The sequence below is a fragment of the Notothenia rossii genome (assembly GCF_949606895.1).
Source record: "Notothenia rossii genome assembly, chromosome: 4".
Lineage (NCBI taxonomy): Eukaryota > Metazoa > Chordata > Actinopteri > Perciformes > Nototheniidae > Notothenia > Notothenia rossii.
Window position 1 is genome coordinate 64,888,974 of NC_136902.1, and position 23,181 is coordinate 64,912,154.

The window sequence follows — 23,181 nt, forward strand, 5'->3', positions numbered from 1 at the left end:
CATATCATGTATTTATTTTTGCTATGTATATAAATGTCATGTTCTTAAATGTTGTATGTGAGGGACTACGGGTGGAAATTAGCTCAAAGCTAAAATCCGGCGTTTTTACATTTTAAAGCATTATTTGTTTTAAATGTTCATCAATATGCACTGTCCCTCTTCAAATAAACGATTAAATGAAACGAAAAGGTTGTGATTGGTCAACCACTTAAAGAAGTAGGAAGGGAAGGGAAAGGGAAACCCTCAAAAAGCATAATATGATCACTTTCACTCTGTTGCTAGACACTTTGAATTACATTTCTGGGACCTGTACATTAAACCGTGCTTGCCATTAATATCAGTATATCAAAAAGGACTGAAATAGTAATGGTTACTATGAACGACGTAAACGGGGGATCCTTCATTTGTACATATTTCATTATACCTGCCTTCTAAAAACATACCCAGGACAAAATGTAGTTGAATAACAAGAACTTTTATCTTCACAGCTGGAAAAAAGGCAATATGGTAAACTGCATTAAAACATGTTAGAGGCACTCTAATTCTGGAAAAACAGGCTCTTTTTTTGTATGTATGAAAAATACAATCTATAAATATGAAACATGCTCAGAGTGTAAGTGCTATGATTGTTACAATATTTCTTCGTAGAAATAGTGCATATCAGTGATTTTTCCTCCCTATTAATCTCTATTTAATTTAAAATAAACTACAGTTCCCTAGGTATTTAAAGTAGTTGCTCTGAATCCTCTGATAACACTTCATAAAATGATGATGGACAGAGCAGACAACACCACAACTATCTAGAGTAAAATGTCAGATGCACTTTCATCATGTTCTTTAGATAGTGGTAAAGAAAACTATTCAAAGGAGAAACGTGTGAGGGTCGTCAGATTCCATCTCTGAATGTTCACCATCAATGTGAAATCTGTCAAGCCGCTCGTGCTTCCGGGCTTCAGTGTCCCATGGGCCGCTCTTCGTACGTGCTGTACCTCTTGATGTGGATTCGACGGACACGCTCGCGAAGCTCCGCTCCCCCGGGCCCCTCCTCTTCCTCACTGTGAGATCCGCAGCTGGTGTAGCTCCGCCGCGTGGCCTCCAGCAAAGAGTTGTCGGGAAGAGGCATTGTCTCGTAAAGCAAGGTGTTCAGGGTCTCCTCGTAGATTCGCGCTTCAGGGAACTCCACCTAAGGTAGGAAGTGAAAAATGTATTTAATATACACACATGCCTGCAGGCCAAGCAAACTACATGGTGGCCCAGAAACATTGTGGTGCTCGTAGACATAAATGACCAGAAAAAGTCACATCCACATTTTCTCATGACTCCATTGCCAAGATAAACAAAGGAGACATTTTTAAGGCACTTTTACATTAGGCATCAAGATCAAGGGCATACATTTTATCTCTGGGTCCAGCCAAAATAAGGAATATTCAAACCTGCTGCTCTTTATTAGGGTGAATGCTGTGCAATAGCATTCCACTATAGTTCTTCAAATCTTTATATCTTATTATTATTATTTCAACCAATATTTTGTCGTCCGATAACTTCAGCCTACTTTCAGCTACAGAAACCATTCAAATATCAAACTATTCAGACTTTTCAGCACATGATGGGAAACTTTTTCAAAATATTTTATACTTTTTCAAATATTCAGCTTTCTATACTCTTTGTAACATGTAACTCAATGGGAGGAACCTTCAAATCCTCTTTTATCTACACCTTGCGCCAAATGCTTCTCCTTCCACATACTTTCAGCTAGAGACTTCATTCCAACTTTAAAATGATCACAAGACCTTCAGCTATAACACTTGTTCTTCAGATTTTTCACATCTTTTACACTTAGTAACTTAGTTTGGAGCTTGGTAAAGAGGCCTTCTTCAGATTTTAACATTAGTGTGTATTGCGCAGCTCGTTTGGCCCCGGCCACACGAGGATGATAACGGTAAAACGCATACGCAATCGCAAAAAAGACTTCCGTCCACACGCAATAGACACCGGAAAGTGTCTGTCCACACGAAACAGCTCCGTTTATCTCCAACCGAGCCTGTACGTGGCGCTGTAACTTCCTCCACAAAAGCAGCGAAGAAGCATGGTTGTCATGGTTGCCCTTCTGTTTATTCTCCGCGGTGGGGGCCGAGGGAACCGGGCAGTTTTTCGCCAGTCAACGTGTGTTAAAGTTTAAATCTTCCGGGCAAAATTATAAAAGTGCCGGTCAAAGGTCTTCTTTGCTATTTATTGAGCTTTAAAACAAATGAATAACGACTCTATATAATATAATAATAAAATACATGGAGCCTCTTTTTTTCCTCCCTCTCTTCGGACGGCGTCAGTGTCTGTCACATGCAGCAGCTGATCCAGTAATGAGTGATCCGGCCGACAGTAAAAATAAACATATTTATAACTAGTTTAGGTAGTTTGAGAGGTAATTAAAATAGCTAAGGGAGATGATCTGACTTGAAGTATGTGTTTTGCTCCGTTCACCACTGCATCACAGTGGGAGGAGCTGCAGGTGAGCAGAGCTGCATGTCTCCATCCTGTCAGATTAGACTTCACTCGCATTTATGTCCATATCGAGAGAAAGATAAATAATCTGAATTCAGTGTGCAGTTTACTTTGACGCGCGGGTGAGCAGCAGAGGTGGGGAGAGGTTGGGCTATTGCCTCATCATTATCATAAAATGATCGTATAGGGCAGGGATCACCAACTACATTTGACAAGGGCCCAAATGTATCCAATAGACACTTTCGCGGGCCAGTGACTCACTCCGCGGTTGAAACAGACGGTGCATGAATGCGGTTTTGCGGTAAGTGAAATTCGAGTACTTATTTATGTGTTAATGATTTTAATCAGCTACGTAACTAATGTTAAGGCTTGGGTTAGCGTGTAAGCGAGTGGTAGCTACATCGGTGCTAACGATGCTAATAGTAGCCTCCAAGTTAAAATCATAGACTATATTTATAAAGGTTAAAACGAAATAGACAAGTGTTAAGCGTTAAGTGGGATAATACTGTACAACAAACGGCTTCTGTTTGAGGTTGATAAAATAAGGTCATCCTTGTAACTTAGAGAGATGATTATTATGTAGGTAGGAACTGTATGCATCACTAAGGTTAATTTAAATTGGCTATGCTCAAGTATGTAGACAAGCTAATGTCGAAGTAGTGTATGTGAAATCAACCTCACAATAAGATGTGTGTATATTACAATTATTAATGTCATATTTCAAGATGATTACTTAGATATTACAATATGGTTGGTTGAGCTGGAGTTCATTATTGAGCTTACACATTAACATCACAGTCATCTGAAGAACAAACCCAAACCTTGTTGTTTTTATGAATTGCATTACCAAATTGGTATCAAATAAACAGTAAGCATTGGTAACACAACTTCCAAAGTTACAGTAGAATCAAAAGGTCCCTGACTCGGACAATACATAATCCAACATGTTCAACAGAAGAGAATCAGTTATATGGTTTTTACACATGGTACTTTACATATCGTTAGCCTAATAGCATAATTGCCCAAGTCATTTTTTGGCCAAATTGTGATATCTGCCTAACTTTACTCTCCTACCACTGCTGCATCACCCTGCCTTATTGCCTATGTCCTCAGCCTATCAGAACGCATTTTAGAGTCCAAAATCACTATCTGCCTAAGTCATCTCTTTGACTTAGGCATTTTTGACGCTACATACAAAGATGGCGGACCGCATGAGACAGAGGGCTCTGTTGACCACGAGTGAAGCATTAGCTCTTCTTTTTGATTCATCTGGTGAGCTAGTTCATATTTCTTCAACTTTCTAGACACTAAATGTACTTTCAGTCAATCAAAGGGATTAGGAACTGTGTGTTTAAACTTCTAATCACATTTCTGCGACAAGGTATGATGAAGTAACAACACTCAGCAACTTTATTTTCTTCCGCTTCAGGGTCAGGAAATGAACTTGATACCAATTTAGAGAAGGACTCAGAGAAGGATTTAGATGACAGTAGATGTGAGAAAGAAGGAAAAGACATAGACATCGGGCAACGGATTGAAGAAGAAACAGCCGATGAAGCCTCCAGAGCTGATTCTGATCCTGATTCATGGTCAGAAAGTGAACACGATGACTCTCTCTTGGATGAGGACTATAGACCTAAGAAAGATGACCGCCCAGATGATGATAGTGATGCAGACACGGCTCAACATAGTGAAGAAGAGGCTGCACTTGAAGCTCCCGCTGTTAAACGTCATAAGTGTCCAAGGTCACATATGTGGAAGCGACAGGTGATAAAAGAGAAGCGCCTTAAGGGGGAGAATTACAAGAACGCAACGGGACAGGAAAGGCAGCCAAAGACCATGGGCCCACCCTGCACATCACAGCACTGCTTAAGGTCAGAGAAACGAAGTTGTGAACTGCTGAGTGAAAAAGAGAGAACGAATATCTTCAACAATTTCTGGTCCATGCCCTCCTGGGAGACACGCAAGCTGTATATCCAGACTTTAGTGGAAAATGTGCCTATAAAGCAGAAGAAAGGTGGTGTTGCATCAAGGAGAAAAACGTCCCTATCATACCACCTGCAACTGGCAGATAGATGTAAACTACCTGTGTGTAAGATTATTTTCTGTTCAACCCTTGGCATTGCCCCCAGAACCATCGGATCATGGTTAACTGTGGACATGAAAACCAAAACTGATCCGCCCAAACCCAAGATCAATAAGACTGGTCCACATATGCCCATATCAGATGCTGACCAGACCTTCCTGAAAGAATGGCTCTCTTGGCTGCCTACTGTTCCATCCCATTACTGCCGTCAGGTTCCCTCTTATCAGGATAAGAAGTTTGTGGAGCCGGGAACAGTTCTAAGTGACCTTCACAAGGAATACCAGAAAGCTGCTGGTAAAAGTGGAGCACGTGTTGTGAGTGAGACATATTTCCGAAAAGTGTTCAGTGAGCAGAAATACTCTGTGTTCGTACCAAAAAAAGACCATTGTGATGTTTGTATCGGCACCAAGGTGGGAAATATAGATACTACTCACATGAAATTAAAGGCTCAAGCTCAAGCTGAAAAAGCTAAGGATAAACATGAATCCAGTGACAAGGTCTCAGTGTGGACAATGGACCTTCAGAGCGTTCTTCTGTGTCCCAAGACAAAAGCTAGCAAGATGTATTACAAAACTAAATTACAGATGCACAACTTTACTTGCTTCAACCTGGGTAACAAAGATGGGTATTGTTACGCCTGGGAGGAGCATGAGGGCTCCCTCAGCAGCGAGGTTTTTGCCCATCTGCAGTACAAGCACTTTGAGTCAGTCCTAGATGCCAACCGAAACATCGAAAAGGTCATAATCTGGAGTGATGGCTGCGGCTATCAAAATCGATGTTGTACCATCACAAATGCGTACCTAGATCTGGCCATGAAGCATGGTGTCACAATAGAACAAAAGTTTCTGGTTGCAGGGCACACACAAATGGAGTGTGACTCCATGCATAGCCTTATTGAACGGCGTACCATCAAAGATATTCACACTCCACGTGATTACATTGTCATCTTTGAGACTGCACGTTTGCACCCATCCCCATACAAGGTGACCCAGCTATACCACAGTGACTTCATGAAGTTATCTGGGGCCTATGTCACCAAAATTCGACCAGGCAGAAAAGTTGGCGACCCAACAGTCCATGACCTTCGGGCTCTCCAGTACTTGGCAGATGGTCGAATCCGGCACAAGTTGGATTTTGAGTCTGACTGGGAGGACCTACCTCAGCGACTCAGCATCCCCGAAGAACCGGTCCACTGGGTCCCACTCTTTCCTGCCCAATTGCCAATTACTCTCAGGAAATACAATGACTTGCAGGCAATGAAACCAGTACTACCAAGAGTGGCCCACCAGTACTACGACAACCTCCCTCATCAATAGAAAACGAGTTCACACAGCACCTGAGTAGGATTTGGTTAAGGTTAAACAAGTAAAACAACTTCGTTAAGGTCAGACATTAAGAACAACTTGGTTAAGGTTAGACAGGTAACACAACTTGGTTATATTTAGGAAAGTAAAACTACTTTTCTATGTTATGTTTGTATAAATGTGTAAAAAAAGTTGTGTAAGAAAATGGCCTAAGTCATGGCACATTCTGCCTAAGTCATTTTTATTTGTTATGCAATTGATGTTGTGTCTTTTTTTTTTGTGCAAATTTGTTCACACATCTGGTTGAACTTACTGTTACAAAATCAATAAAAAATACCAATGTGCTTGCTAAAAATTTAGTTTTTTCTTGTTTTCCAACAACATTCAAATATGACATGGGCAATTATGCTATTAGGCTAATATATGTTTGTTTAAGGTGTCCAGGTGATGCAGACAGGCTGGACCAGAGAGTGAGGGACAGAACTGGACTCCTCACAGCAGTGAACTTCAGCTCAGGCACAGAGACTCTTTTTTTCATACTGTACAAAGAATCAAGAAAGATATTGGTTTAAATAAATGAAGTATTGACTTGAATACACTGATATACATTCCATTAAACAATACTAGATCACCTACACATCAGTGAAGTTGAGGGTTTTTTCCATGCAAGTTACAAGTTACATTTAGATGTCAGCTTTCTAATTTAATGTATTGAAGGCAGGGGCGGACTGGGACTACAAATGGGGTGCTAGTGACCAGTACCGGCCCATCCCGATGGCCAGTCCGCCCCTGATTGACGGCAAAGATATTTAACACATAGTGAGAACTGCTACTATTTATCCCTCAATATTGTCTGTAAAAAACGTGGTAAAAGTTATTCTTTCAGTGAAACAACAGAGCAAGCTTCTACATTTGCACTACGTTTTGATAACAGTTAAATATTATTTTGATAATAGCATATATTTCAATGTTGATGAACTTCATACTGTTCATTCATAATCTGATTGTCTTTGTAGCTCACTGTTGAAATAAAAAAAAAACATTACAATTACAAAATAATTATATCTACAGCCCCTAAACACACAAACACACCGCTTTCATAAATAACACACTTGTTCTGCAATAATATGTTTTATGTTTCCTGTCATTTTTGTTAGGAAAGGACATGCCCTGAAAGACACAACATTTTCTCCTTCTCTGAGGGTCAAGAAGAACATCCAAGAGGAACATTAAAAGCTGATGTTTTGAGATTTTAAGACCAGTACACTAAGAAACTACTTTTATTGTAAAAACAGTCAGCTGATCGAATGCACCTATTTCCACATCTACACTCCATCAACTGATTATTTCTATTTGCCTCGCTTTATGAGCTTCACATCACTTGTGCCTTGTACCGCAGAGTTTGCAACGTCACAAATAAATGGGGCAAATCTTCATTCAGATGTGAATGTGTAATCTAACATTTTCAGTAAGAATAATGGACAAAAGGAGTGCAAATACAAATACAATTTATTGAAATGTGAACCAAAAGTTAATCAAATGTTTTCAATAAAAAGCACATATGGACAGAAGGTGTTAACCTATTAAATGTATAAGTAAACACATTTAGTCAAATAAAGTGACAGACTAGGCCTGTGCAGTTGGTATCAGCTTTGCCCAGCATGGGCTCCTCCATCAGGCCTGGTCCTCCTAGCAGAGGAAAGACCCTCAGTCCTCTCCAAACCAACAGACATCACACGGAGGTTTCTCCCTGAAGTCTCTGCAGCTCTCTGGACACCACGCTGTCTCAATCCGTCCACACTGAATATGAGAGGGGGAAAATGAAAATAACAAATGCTTTAGACAATAAGAAACATAAAGTTGACTGTTGAGTTGCTCAGTTTTTTTAGATTGTCAATACTATTACTGTATAACTAATATATCAGGTTAAGAGGCACATTCGAATACAGATTGGTCTTTAAATACATGTTGTCTTTTGAATTGTTTGTCTAAAGTCAAGGATCTAGAACTGGTACTTAGTTTTAATGATACAGTCTGGTTATTATGCTGTTTGGAGGAAGCCTCACAGGTAAGAGCACTAACTAGCTACCATCACATGTACCTTAGCTTGACTTAAATGTATTAAACGTATAGTTAAGTGATATCAAAATATAAATAACTAATGTCGTGGAAACATATTAATATTTGCTTGATTCCAGTGTTGAATTTAGCACAATTGCATACAAACGTTAAGGGATTTTAAGATTCTGAAGTATTATGCTAAAAACTCAATAACTTAGATTATTATTTATGGTTTTGCTGAATAGTTTCATGTCCGCTTACCTTAGAAACGTAAAATGCCACGGCAGTGTGCAGATGGGGAGCATTTTAGCTTAGCTTGGTAGCTTCAGCTAGCTCTGGAACTTTCAGCTCGGTGGCAGCAGGGTTATGGCTAGAAAGGATCCGTCTTGTGTAAAACTCTCGCGAGAGTTTGGCTGAATGTCACGTGGCTGAATGTTTACGTTTGGCAGGCTGCCTTTCAGTTACGATCGTTAACATCAGTTGGCCACAGCAAATGATGGTGAGAAGCTAAACTATCTATTAATTATGTCAATGACAGGGAGTGTGATTGTTGAAATAGGGTGTTAGCGGTCTTGCTGGTGTTCAAAGAAGAATGACAACACTGTAGATCACCAACACTATGGTTTATTTTTTATTCACAGGCAAGTCAACGTTGTCGCAGTAAAAGTCCCAAGATAGCTCCTGGTGCAATAAAATGTTCCCTTGCAGTGTTTTACTATTAAGTCTGATGTTTCTCTATTAATATTGCTGCTGCATTAATGTGTATGTTGCATCATGTTACTGCTGTAGATGTGTTTCCGAGCCGCTCCGATTACAACGAGAGTTACAACGAGAACGTGACGTCATATTTACACTAGACGGATCCTTTCTAGCCATAACCTGGCAGCAGGTCCCGCCTCGGCTCCGCCTCTTTGCCCTTATTTGGAGCAGGCTGGAGTAGGCGGGAGTTGAACTCTGACGTCACTGTCGAGCCGTTAGTGGCCGACTCTGCCTACTAAGGGCTTCTCTGCAACTCTGCAGAATCCTATGGGTGACGTCATGGACCCTACGTCCATTTATATATACAGTCTATGGTTACAACCCAACCCTGCTTCTAGGCTACTGTCCCGCAGCTCCAGCCTCTCTGTTGGACTCTGTCGCAGCGGGGCTGCTGCTGTGGTGCCGAGCGCATTAACCAGACTCTTCACAACCAAGGATCACTTCTTCTTCAAGGCAGGGAAGGTTTCGCAGTACGCAGTCTACTGACCCGCAGCTGCTGCCTCTCTGTTGGACTCCGGTACTGCACTTTACTCACAAGACGTTGTAAAAAAAAAAGGGTGGGGGGCGAACGCAGTAACCACTCCGCCAACGCCACAGTCACCCCCGTCATGCGGGAAGGATGAGAATGTCTGGCGGGCCGCCAGTTGGTGGTCAATGGTATAGGGCGTACACGAGGAGCCGTTGGACCCCCCCAGAGCGTTGCGTATGCCGTTCTATCCACCTTGGGACCCGTTATCGTTACCGTAGTTTTTTACTGCCATATTCTCTCGTCCTAGTGTGGCCGAATGGTCTATATGACACAAAACGGTAACGGAAACGACCGTTATCGTCCTCGTGTGGCCGGGGCCTAAGTCTAGAGTGCTTTGATCTCAAAACAGAGTGGAGGACAGCTTGACATTCGCCTTACATATTTTTTTTAAACTGCCATAATTCCCAAACCCTACACTCCTTGGACATCATTTTTTGTGAAAAACGTAGAAAAACTCTCCTACGTTGGAAAATTAAAAAAGATTGAAAAAAAATGTCATGTCCCCATTAAAGACCTGTTTTTTAGTTGCTAAACCTGATAGTGTTGTAGTTTCTGAAACCTGGTTAAAACCGTCTGTCACTGACACTGTTATTCACATTGATGGATATAATGTATTCAGAACGGATCGTAAGGGCAGAGCTGGTGGTGTTGCAACATACACTGCTGAGAAACTACAGTGCTCTGTCCTTCATTCGATTGATTCGAAACTGCTATTGAACAGTAAGAAAACCAAAGCAATGCTCTTTGCTCCGAAATCAGCGTCCTCTTGCCTTTGCATTGACACCCTTGATGGCGTCTCCGTTGAGTTTGTCGATACATACAAATATTTGGGCTTTTGGTTGGACAGTAATCTGAACTGTAAACACCACATTGAAGTTCTAACTAAGAAATTGAAATTCACTCTTGGCTTCCTTTACAGACTTAAATGTTGCTTTTCAACTTCTTCCCGTAAAAGGTTGGTCTCTGGCTTATTCCTGTCCCAGCTTGACTACAGTGATACCATTTATAGATTTTCCTGTCCCACTGTTTTGGCCAAACTTGACCCACTCTACCATGCTGCACTGCGTTATATATCAAATGCACCCTATAGAACTCATCATTGCACACTGTATAGCCTAACTGGATGGTCCTCTGTTACTATGCGTAGGATGCAGCATTGGTTTTTATTAATGTATAAAGCCATTTTAGGTAAGCTTCCACTGTACATATGTGCCAGATTTGCTCCAGTTTGTGACTCTCACAACCTCAGATCCAGTGCCTGGATACGGTTCCAGGTAACTGCTGTGCGGACTGAGGCTGGGAAAAGGAGTCTTTTTCATTATGGTCCTTGGTCTTGGAATGGCCTTCAATCACGCCTTAAACTGACGGCACTTGTCCCTATAGCCTGTTTTAAATTGAAGTTGTCTGAAGTCCTTACCACCAGCTGCTCTTGCAGTAATAAGTAGTGTATCTTTCTTACTGTCCCAAATGTGCACAATGTAGTGACTGCTTTTTGTTTAGTTTTTTTTATTTACTTAGTTGTGTTCTCTGTATTGTATGTGTCTGTGTTATGTGTACAAATGTGTAACGTTGCTGCCTTCTTGGCCAGGTCAGCATTGTAAATGAGAGTTTATCTCAATGCTTTTTATCTGGCAAAATAAAGGTTAAATACAAATTTTTTTTTAAATGAAGGCCCATTGTAAATCAAGTCTGATCTGTCCTCAGAGCAGCAGCTGCACACCTTTAGTAAATCTGCCAAAAATGCCATATTATGGACCCGAAAGTACACAACAAGCAGATTCCGACGCTCGTCACGGTCCTGACATCCTCCACGCGTTGACATTTTACGAAAGCAGCTACCGTTTTTAACCTGTTTAGTCCTGAGCCTGTTTTTCAGGTCTCAGGCTCGAAAATGACACTCGCAGAACAAATGACCATATCTTCCCTTCTAAAAAGGGTTAAATTAATAATCTTTTTTCTTAAAGTAATGATAAACCTGTGAGTTGGATTTAGAAAAGTCAGAATCAATATAGATGTTTTTTTATTTTAAAGAAAACTCAGATTGAGCGTAGTAAAAAACTGTAAATTATAGTGTCCGTCCAAACATTCTTTTTTACTTATAGTGAAAACTACACTTGGATAGGTAGACTAAAAGCTTTAGGAATCCAAAGTACAACATATAATAAGTACCCTGTATCAAGATTGATTCAAAACAAGTGACATTTGACTTTTTTAGAGAGGTTTAGCAAAAAAACTCCACCTCTGAGGTGATTTGGGTGGAAATGGGGGTTTACCGTTTCTCTGGAACCCATTGGTCGATTTTGGTGATTGACATCTCTTTCTGACCATTAGAACCAATAGAATCGAAGGGGAATCTCCCCACACACACACGTAGGCTGTGTCTCAATTCAGGGGTTGCATCCTTCGAAGGGTGCATTCATAGACCGCTTACGTCACTTCCGCCGAAAGAAGGCTGTCCCACTTCAAAAAAAAGACGAGACTCCTCCGAATGCGGCCCACGAATGCAGCCTACTTTTCCCCAATTTGAACAATATGGTCTAGCTGTGGCCGCGGACACTACATGACACTACACAACACTACACGACACTACGGTGGCTGAGAGGCACTACCGTTAAAAGCGAATTGACGACACTACACGACAGGAGGAGAGGTTTAGGGGTTTAGGTTTGGGAGGGAGGAAGGAAGATTAGGATTAGGTAAAAAGGTAGGGAGTGGTTAGGGTTAGGATGGGGGGAAGGGAAGGGTTAGATTGAAGGGAGGGAAGAGAACTGCTACCCGGGAAACAGGATGCAACGCGTGATCTGTGAAGCTCCGCCCACGTTGAGCTCCAGCCCACATCGAGCTCATTGAGAGACTGCGCACTGCAGTGAGGGGCTTCTCGTCCGCAGCCGCAGCTAGACCCTTCTCAGCCACCGTAGTGTCGTGTAGTGTACTGTACTGTCCGCAGCTAGACCCTTCTCAATTTGAAGGATACATCTGATGTACACTCCGCAGCCTACCATATCCCAGGGTGCAATGCGCACAGGGAAGAGGGAGTTTTTTTCAAATAAAATGGCTTTAAAAGCAGCAGTGAGCAGAGGAATCACTAATAAATGTGAGTGGGTTTGAACTTACTTTAAATTAACTAACGTCACACACGTCAAACCCAAGGGGCATTAAAACGAACATTTTCGTTAAATAATACGGATAAATATGTGACGCTAACTAGCTAGCTGGACGTACTGCACTGTTTACACTTATTTTTAATTCAATTCAGAAGTTTACTAAAGTCATACAGAGATATTGGCTCTGTTATAGATAAGTTATACTTTATATTACATACATAGACCAAAGTGAAAACATTTAGTCCGGTATAGCCTACAGTACGGTGGGATTTATAAAATGCTACCCTGACGTGCAGCTGCTGTTTGCTTTATTTATTTCTCTGACATGTTGCAATGTTTTACTGTTTACTAAACTTTGGGACAACATTACAACCTTTTTATTCAGCTCATGCTGCTTTGAAGTAGGGCTAAAAGAAAAGCATATTTTAAATATTTCCACCAGATTTGATCATCTTTTATTTAGGTTAAATTGTATTTAATTTATCCTAATCTCATAATAATAAGACAATCACAAATAGACAGCATCCTTTAGCTTGGTGTTAGTTTGTGCTGTCAAAGGGATGCAGGTGTGACTGTACATCATTTTTAAATGATCCTTTACGGATTGTTTGTCTGAAATGCTGAGTTACATTTTTGCAATAATACTTTTGCAACCCTGTGTTTAATATGATTAATTCACTTTTTTCTTTTTCTCTTGTTTTTTCTGTAATTAGGACAATACTGGAAGAATGGATCTGCTGGAGAAGGACCCGTAATCTGAAAAGTGCACAGCAGATCATCAGGACAGAGCTGCCATCCACCTGGACCCCCCGAGGTGCTGGAGAAGGACCCCTCACCCCAGTGGATCATCAGGACAGAGCTGCCATCCACCTGGACACCCCGTGGTGCTGAAGAAAGCAAAACGGCGATCAGGAACATCCTCCACCCAGACCTCTGCTTACTGCCGTCCTACAGACTTGTGTCTTAATTTCAGAATTTGATTTTGTACGTGTCCTGTCTTTTAATAGATATTTAACGATTATAGCTTGAGTCTGATTCCCCAAACAGCTGCTTCTATATACTTGCTGCATATATAATACAAATAAACAATTTCATAAACACACTTTTGCTGATATTTGTGTTACTGCTGGTGATGTTAAATAACATGATCGATTTCCTCTGTCTCAATGATGAAAGTTATAATAATAGAAGACATGAAGCTGCAGAGAGAGGATGGATATATTCTTACCTCTACTTTGTGATAAGATCAAAATACAATATTAAATTGTAATTGTTAAACACATTGTTTATTTCATTTACTGAGGTTTTAACCATTATTTACAAAATGTGTACATAAGCAGTGGAATAATAGGGTATCTCTAGGTCATTAAACTTGTATTAATACAAACAATAGGTCATAGAAAATGTTTAATTGTGTATTTCAGCAGAGTGGGGGGGGGGGGGGGGGGGGCACGGTGCGGCTGGACCTGGAGGTGCTGACCTGGGGTCAGTGGGACATCATCTGGGCAGGTTTAGGGGAAGAAGGAGAATATAAACTGTTATAATCACAGCTATTAAGATTAGAACACTATTATTGTTAACAATCAATATATACAACATGATTTTGTTCATTTAAAAAAACATTGTTTTATTAGTACAGAAAAATTAATACTCATTTTAAATATGAAATTATGATTAAATTATATCAGCTATATATAATTGACTTATTAACTTACATTACTGGGGGCTAAAGGAACAGCTTCATCTTATTTACCTGGCCATGCTCCTCTTTAGTTCATCGCCGACGGTGATCTCCAAAAAGATGTAAAATGTAAAAGTAAAGTTTCTGGATCCTTTTCAGCTGCGTTAGCTTGTAAGCTAATTTGCTAGAAGGCTGCTGAAGCAGCGCAACCGAACAGCGCGTATCAGGTGACGTTAATACGAAGCCCTCTGTAGGCTAGACCGTCTCATTTCGTAGGCCGCTCGGTCCAGCCTACCCGGTCTACGTGGGCTGGGTCCTCCGTGGACCGCATAGGCTGCGTACTCCGAAGGGTGCAACCCCTGAATTGAGACAAGGCCGCAGTAAAACAAAAAGGTGAAGGCTTCGCGCACTCAGTTTTGCACCAGAGTGAAGCTGTCTCTAGGTCTGGCATCTAAAAACGGAAAAGCAGGTTTATTGCTCATGGATTATCAGAAATCATTTCAAGGGGACACAGACACATTGGATTAACCTATGGATTAGCTTCAGCAGCGTTTTTATCGTTTTAATGCCATTGAAGACCACTTTTGACCAGACTACCACATAGGTGGTGATTGATTTATTGATTGATTGAGGTGAGCCATGTTAGCGTTTTTAGCTACCTAGCGCCATATGTTTTGATGTCTGTTCTTGTTATTATCTCAGAGAGTTCGTATAATTGAGTGATAATGAAGGGTACACCTCGATTCTGTGTCTCCTCAAAATATGAAACGATGTGTTGTTGGATGTGCAAATGTAAATAATAAGGTTTTGTGAGTGAATTTCGGTGCAGTCATCTGTTAGCATTTTTTCGCTCGTTGCTAGTTCAGAGGCTCAGCGTTAGCATTGTGTGGGTTTATAAAAAAAAAAAAAAAAAAAAAAAAAGATCAGTTAGATGAGTTTCTTCCCGTTACATGGATATAAAACATTCATAGTTTATTAAATGAACATGCCCTCAGACACTGTTTCCTGCAAGATGTTGCAGGAGGGCCCCGGTACCGGGTCTCTCGGGCTTAACTTAAACTATAGTTAGAAATGTGAGAGGTTTATTTCTCATTCAGAACAATGGAAAGGCTCTCCTTTCGCAGCACATCTCCATGGAAACCTTTGATCTCTGGGCTCAGTACACAGATGTTTGATAACGTCATGGTAACCTTTGATCTCTGGGCTTACACACACAGTTGTTTGTAAACATTCATTCACAACTACTTACATTTAATATCCAACTCCTTCAGCCTACTTTCAGCTGCAGAAACCATTCAACTATTAAGTTATTCAACTATTTCAGGACATTGAGGATATACGTGTTGTTGTTTATACCTTTTTTAAACCTTTTCTTTTAAACATTAAGCTTCTTCACTATTTTTCCTACTCTTCCAGTTTAACATTTCACTTTCAAGTTTTCAACAAAGTCATTGCAATGCATTTGAGCTGTAACAATTCAGCAACACACTTACTTGGTTTTTGGAGCTAAAAGCAGCTACAGAGACCATTCAACTAATACAATATTCAGCTTTTTCAGCTAAATTCAGCAACAAATGTACACAGCTTACAGCATTCGCACGCATTTTCAGCAGGAAATGCATTTTCTAGTTGTATATGTTGCTCTCTTCTAATTTACTTCAAAGAGGCCCTACTATGCTTTTCAGAGTTCTCTTTTGCCTGTAACGTGTAATTTCGTTTTTTCTGGTTAAAATCCCAAAATTCACTCCCCCCCTTCCTGAAACGCCTCCATTTTACTAATTTCTTTACTTCAGTAACATAGTGACATTACTATGTAACACTCCCTATTCTATTGTCTAGCACGCACTCCAACACATTGTACGTGATAGGCTAAGAGGCGGGACATTTCCGACATCTATAAGCGGTTTACCAATCACAATTGCCTGTCCACAACCCCTGTCTGAAACCAGAGCCCAGTCCGCTCTGATTGGTTAGCTGGCCGGTTCTGCTGTGATTGGTCACCCGCTTAGAGATGTGTCAGAAATGCCTCGGCTCTAAGCAGATCACGTTTTTTTGTTGAATGACCCCTTGTTGTGTTTCTAGGCAACCTGTTGAGCCTCCAGAGATGCAGGGCAATGGTTGGTCTGAACATGGCCGCACTCATGCACACCTTGGTCTGCTTCTTCTCCGTGGCGTAGACAATGGAGGTGCAGCACACCTCGGCCAGCTTGCGACTCTGACCGTAAAAGGACCAGCAGCAGATCTCGTCTCCAATCACATCTTTGATGAAGAGGACGCGGCCGTTGAAGCTGAGCGACAGCCTGTCGAACAGCTCAATGTTCTTCAACAGGTTGTCGTCCGAGTTACTGCCGAGACAAATGAAAACTGATTTAGAGAAGAAGTGCTTCATCCTTTACTTGGTTCTGTGTCCTGTGGCTCATTACACTTTATTAGAAAGAAAGAATCTATGCTTCCCTCAAAATAAAGCCATTAATCTTGTTATGATGAGAGCAGCGGGACCTCTGGAGGAAAGATGTCTTACCTGGTGTAGGAGTACTTGTTATTGCTTCTGTTGTACACCAGCTTCACCACAGGCTAACAGAAAAGAAAGAAATCATTGTAGAGCTTTAACATGGAAAACTACAAATGTTATTCAAGTAGGCATCATTCACTTGGCAGTTGTACTATTTTTTTACTTCAATCAAAAGGAACGTTAGAAAATGTTTTATTTATCTTTGAAAAGCTGCTAAATGTGAAAAAGAATATAGCGAAGGTTATTTCACCTTTTAATTTTGAAACCCAAGTGGGGGGGAGTGCTAGTAAACTGTCAACGGGGGCGGTACTGCCGTCAGCGAACCGAGCCGTTCTGTGTATCTGTGGCCGTTTCTCAATCTCGAGGATACTGGCTTCCAAGCCAATATTTCAAGGACGCTACGTCATCAAGAGGCGCTGCAGGACCGTTCCGATGTCCAAGTGACTTGGAAGTACACAACTACCAAGCCAGCATCCTCGCGATTGAGAAACGGCCTGTGTATCTCCATATTCTACAGATGGCCAGTCCGCCAGGAAGTATTTTACAAAATGTTGTGCAGATAGCTCCTACTGCACAGCAAAGAAACACAAGAGACACAAGATAAGACACAAGAGCAGGAAACATGCAACGCATTAATGAGCTCATTGAAATACAGTATTTGTAATGACTTCATTCAGAAGTATGGCACGGCACAATAGAAAAAGTCACAGCAATGATACGGAGTGACCTCCTCTGGTGGACTCCCCATCATTAAACCTCCTGCTTGTGCCTCAATGTTGGCTGAGGGTGCATCTGCAACATTTTGGTGCCCTAGGCGATATTATGATTTGGTGGCCCCCCCCCTCCAAGCAATACACGATAGCATATATAAAGAATAAATGAAAAATCTCTACAAAATACACAACAACTGAAATGTATTGACATGTTGGTTGTATACATAAAGAAGGTTTCAAATGTATTCATTATTGTATGAACATGTTTTAATTGGGGGGGGTGCTAGTGCGCCGCAGTTGCGCTTCAGGTGAGGCTCCCTTATTTTTGAATGACTTCATTCAGAAGTATGGTACTGGACAATTGAAGACGTCACAGCAACATGATACAGAGTGACCTCCTCTGGTGGACTCATTAAACCTCCTGCTTGTGCCTCCATGTGGGCTGAGGGTGCACCTGCAACCATCAGAAGACATGTTCCCCTAACTATGCATTTTGCCTTGTCTTTCAGTTCAACATTACACTTTAAAGAAGTGCCCTAAAGTTCTCTTTTGTCACCAACATCCTGTCCTGTAGCCTACAGATTCTAACTTTATATGCAGAATCTGTTTATAGAAATGAAACTGATATTACTCATACTTACAATGATATTGCTTGTTTTAAGTAAGTCTGTCAGTACTGTTCTTGTTGTCCTTAGTTTGAATTGTTATGGTTTATTGCACTTACTGTAAGTCACTTTGGATACAAGCGTTGGCTAAATGCTATGTAATAATATTGATTAAACACCTCACAGATTATACAGATTCCGATTTAATTGTTATTAAATCCTAAAGCATCTTATTCCAACTGTGATAAAAAAGGAATTCTCAGGAAAAAACCCTAGCAGAAAACCCTGTATTCATGTAGGGGACCTTCACTAATAATACAATGAAAAGACCAATCACAAGAATATTTGAATGCTTGTTTTTTTATGGCTGTAACATGCAGTAGCATTTAGGCAGGATCTACCTTCAATCAATCAATCAATCAATCAATCAATCAACAACTTTATTAATCCTGCAAAGGGCGATTGGTTATGAGCAGCAGCTTATGTCATGTACACAGGCAGGAACATACAGGAAGAAAATACACACATACACCCGGGAGCACTGATGTGGATCATTCCAATTTACACTAAATTGGAGCGATTCATTGAAGAAAATAAATCTTAATTATTTTGAGCTTAACCAAAAGAGTGTTGCAGTGATTACGTATTTGGTAACACTTTATATTCAGGTAGAAATTCCCCATCAACTAGTTGTTAATTAACATGCATATTAGCAGTATATTGGCTCTTTATTAGTCATTATAAAACACTTAACGCCTATTCGACAAGTAATAGGCCATTAGTTGAGAGTTTTTCCTCAATAACCCTCTAATTAGTGCTTATTTATTGCAAGTAAGGAAATTGTTGTACATGAGTTTTGGTCTTAATATGCTCTGCTCAATATGGGCCTAATAAGGCAGTAGTAACACAAGAATAGTAATTCTCCCAGAATAACACTTAACAAATATGATGTATTCGTAACAAGACATGAAACTATAAGTGTTAAATAAGCCTAAATAACTAAAAATTAGGTATTTATATATAAGAACATGTTCCCTACTGTGCACTGAAGTCTTGTTCATAACCAATAAGCTAGTAATTTGACTCCAATTGACCTGAACAGGTTCCCTATTCTAAAGTTGCCTCCTCTTCACACTTTGTAAATACATTATAGAACACAGCTACTGAAATTAACCTCAACAGTACATGAACAAAAAAGGCTTACGTTGAAATATCTGTTTTATTAATGAACCACTATAGAGAGGTTCAGACACATACCAAAACAAGTCAAGTTTCTCCAAGGTTGAGAACACACATGCAGCCTTTACTTTTGAATAAAAACAAATAAACTCAGATTTTTAACAGAGTTGATGTATTTGTGATCATACTGTGTGACCTGCTTGCATGTACTTGCATAGGTGTATTGTTCTCTCTATGTGTTGTACTTTCTCAGTGTGAACATAGATTAAACAGCCAGCCAAACTCTTTTGAGAGCCAGAGAATGAGCAGCCATGCTCCTTTATTGACTTATTTGCAGTCCACTGACATTCAAACGGAGTGAAACTATAAAAAAAGAAGTTAAAAGGCACTTAATGATCTCATACATGCAAGTGTAACATACACAGATTAAGACATAGGACTGCTAAGTGTAAACAAGATAAATATAGCTAATGCTAGCTGTGCAATAAGCATGTATACAGGCTAGTATGGCTAATGCTAGCATGTTGAGTTTAAACATCTCTGAAGAATCACAGAAGGACTGGTGTTGTGCCAAATGATGCACCCACGCCGTGAAATGCACCTCTTGTCACGGGAACACGCATTTGAAAATGAAACGTTTACACCTTAAAACGATGCTTAAAACGAAAAGTAAACGTCCAGGGTTTTATTAATGGTAATTTTCAGACTGTGAGTCGTTTAGTGGCCCTGAAGTGCAAGACACCAAAGCATTTCAGAAAACACTACAGCATTTCAGAAAACACAACAGCATTTCACAACACACCACAGCATTTAAGAAAACACTACAGCATTTCACAAAACGCCACAGCATTTCACAAAACGCCACAGCATTTCAGAAAACACTACAGCATTTCAGAAAACACAACAGCATTTCAGAAAACACAACAGCATTTCACAAAACGCCACAGCATTTCACAAAACGCCACAGCATTTCACAAAACACTACAGCATTTCACAAAACACCACAGCATTTCAGAAAACACTACAGCATTTCAGTAAACGCCACAGCATTTCACAAAACGCCACAGCATTTCACAAAACACTACAGCATTTCACAAAACACCACAGCATTTCACAAAACACTACAGCATTTCACAAAACACCACAGCATTTCACAAAACACTACAGCATTTCACAAAACACCACAGCATTTCAGAAAACACTACAGCATTTCAGAAAACACTACTGCATTTCAGAAAACACTACAGCATTTCACAAAACACAACAGCATTTCCCAAAACACCACAACATTTCATAAAACGCCACAACATTTCATAAAACGCCACAGCATTTCACAAAACGCCACAGCATTTCACAAAACGTCACATCATTTCAGAAAACGCCACAGCATTTCACAAAACACCACAGCATTTCACATTGGACGGAAAGGGTATTCCTTTAGGGAGAACACTTCTTGTTTGTGATTGGACAGAGCCAGCCAGAGAAGCACTGCTGTGATTGGTTGTTTTTGCTGCCAGTCAAGAAATGACGCTTCGTGATTGGTCAACGCCCGACAGCGCAATATGTCCCAACGTGGTCCCAACCAAGCGGCAAACTCTGGGGAACAGCCGGGACGCCAATACGGAAGTGCAACACACTGCAGTTCATACATGGGCCGCTAGGGACTGACTGCAGAAAGGAGCAATTTCCATAGACCCCCATGTTAAAATGCCCAACTTTACAGCAGAAAAAAACATGTTTCTACCCATGGATGCAATAAATATTATTATCGATATAGTTAGATTCCACCTTCATGATTATGAATCTGTGAGTGAATTGTTTTCTAACACGACCCTTTTATTTATATTAGGTCTTAAAGTTTTTGCATAAATTAGGGCGTGGTCACTTTGATTGACATGTACATGCCTCACTGTCAGCTAACAGCAACTTGTCCACTCTGCTAGGCTACAACCGTAGAGGCTACAACGTTAGTTAGTCATAGTACTGTACTTGACTCTTTAGCTTTATTTCATTTCATTTCAAACCTTTATTTAGACAGATTGGTCCCTTGAGATCATCGATCTCATTTACAAGGGAGAACCTGCATATTTAGCCATGTTCGTGGTGATTGTGCCTTTTAGGGAATATTGTTACAAATACCAGACAATTAAAATGTTGTGCTGTGCGCTTGAATGTACTAACAGAACTTCCAAGAAGTCTAAAATGATAATATTATACATGTTAATCCCGTTCGCAGGTGTTTGTGTGCTTGGTAGCTTAGCTTGTTATTTATTAGCCAGCTAAGGACGTAACCCTTTATACATACATATACATTTTAGTTTATGATTCAGCCTTGTGTAAGACTTTTATAGTCTATGGCTATGACGCCGATAATGCTAAACGGGAGCAAATGTTAATAGGGGACCCAATTATCCCAGTGGTGGCCTCCTGAGCTAACGGAGCCGCAAGGGGCTAGCTCCAGCCGGCGTCCCAGAGCTAGCCCACTGCGGCTCCGTTAGGTCCGGGCGATGGAGTCCGTCGTTATAACTGGAGATCAAGGAATGCAGCGAAACGCAGACTTAATTCGCCTGCTGTAGTATTAGCTAAATAAATTATGTTGAACAAGGCTTATTAAGCTGAACATCGCCACAATTGTTCTGCTATGTATCTGTACTTCTTTTCTTAACGTGTGAATGACAAGCATTAAGAATAACAAAATAGCTAATTCTCTTGCAGATTGTCTCATTTGATTATGAAAGTAACGGTTATATATGGGAACTACACTGTTAGCATTAACTTGGTATGCATGTCTTTCATGTTAGCTTAGCTTCTTAGCCTGAGCTAGCTCTGTTTACTTCCAGTTCGGAGGCAGCAGGTCCCACCTCGGCTCCGCCTCTTTACCCTTATTTGGAGCAGGCGGGATTAGACTCTGACGTCGCTGTAAAGCGTTAGTGGCCGACTCCGCCTACTAAGAGCTTCTTGGCAACTCTGCAGAATCCTATGGGTGACGTCACGGACACTACGTCCATTTATATATACAGTCTATGGTCCCAACACATCAGCCGTTAGCACACACTCACAGCTCCTCATATCTGTTCAAAAACTGGACAAAAGTTAAACATGTACAAACCACAGACTGTCTATTTCATGGCGAATACAGTCGCTGCTTTATTTATGTCTGTATGACGTCGTTGTGAGTGTGGACGGAGCAGCTGCAGGTTAGTTTAGCCTGATGGATCCAATTCAATTCAGAAAACAAGCATTTTAAAAGCTTTTCGCCTGCCGTCTTGTCTGCAGACTTGTCAAAGCGTTAATTCATGGTTTTTACTAACCGGTATCAGTATGTAGTTACTTCGGCATCACTTTGAAACGTGTATTACAATTAAATCACGGTCAAATATGTTCATTTTGTTGTAGTTGGTATCTCCAATAGGATTTACATGGAGATACGCCCCGCCCCCTCTCCAGCGCGTCTTGTTTGAATGACAGGAGCAAACACAGCTGACAGCCACGGTGAAACCTGAGAGATTAGAGCGGTAGTCTACCATAGTATTTACATGGAGATAAGCCCCTTAATAACCATGAATTAATAAAGCATTAGTTCTGTGTTTACTCCTGTCATTCAAACAAGATGCTGGAGAGGGGGCGGGGCGGAATCGGATCGATCAGGCTAAACTAACCTGTAGCTGCTCCGTCCACACTCACAACAACGTCATAGACATAAATAAAGCAGCGACTGTATTCGCCATGACAGACAGACTGTGTTTTGTATATGTTTAACTTTTGTCCAGTTTGAACAGACATGAGGAGCTGTGAGCTCTGAGTGTGTGCTAACAACTAACGGCTGATGTGTTGGGCCAATCACGAAGAGTAATTTTTTGACTGGCAGCAAAAACAACCAATCACAGCAGTGCTTCTCTGGCTGGCTCTGTCCAATCACAAACAAGAAGTGTTCTCCCTAAGGAATACCCTTTCCGTCCAATGTGAAATGCTGTGGTGTTTTCTGAAATGCTGCAGCGTTTTGTGAAATGCTGTTGTGTTTTGTGAAATGCTGCGGCGTTTTGTGAAATGCTGCGGCGTTTTGTGAAATGCTGTAGTGTTTTGTGAAATGCTGTAGTGTTTTGTGAAATGCTGTTGTGTTTTGTGAAATGCTGTGGTGTTTTGTGAAAT

General features: G+C 40.7%; 1 protein-coding gene across 3 annotated transcripts in view; it reads right to left on the reverse strand.

Moving 5' to 3' along the window:
• Nucleotides 1-456: 456 nt before the first annotated feature.
• tnfaip1 (tumor necrosis factor, alpha-induced protein 1 (endothelial)) overlaps nt 457-23,181 on the reverse strand; it is a 77,268-nt gene continuing 54,543 nt past the window's right edge. For all 3 annotated transcript variants that reach the window (XM_079677762.1, XM_079677763.1, XM_079677761.1), the window contains 3 exons: nt 16,545-16,597; nt 16,173-16,368; nt 457-1,183 (listed from right to left, as the gene is read on the reverse strand). In XM_079677762.1, the coding sequence (XP_079533888.1) occupies nt 953-1,183; nt 16,173-16,368; nt 16,545-16,597 (480 nt within the window). In that variant the 3' untranslated portion in view covers nt 457-952. The remainder of the gene's footprint in view (nt 1,184-16,172; nt 16,369-16,544; nt 16,598-23,181) is intronic.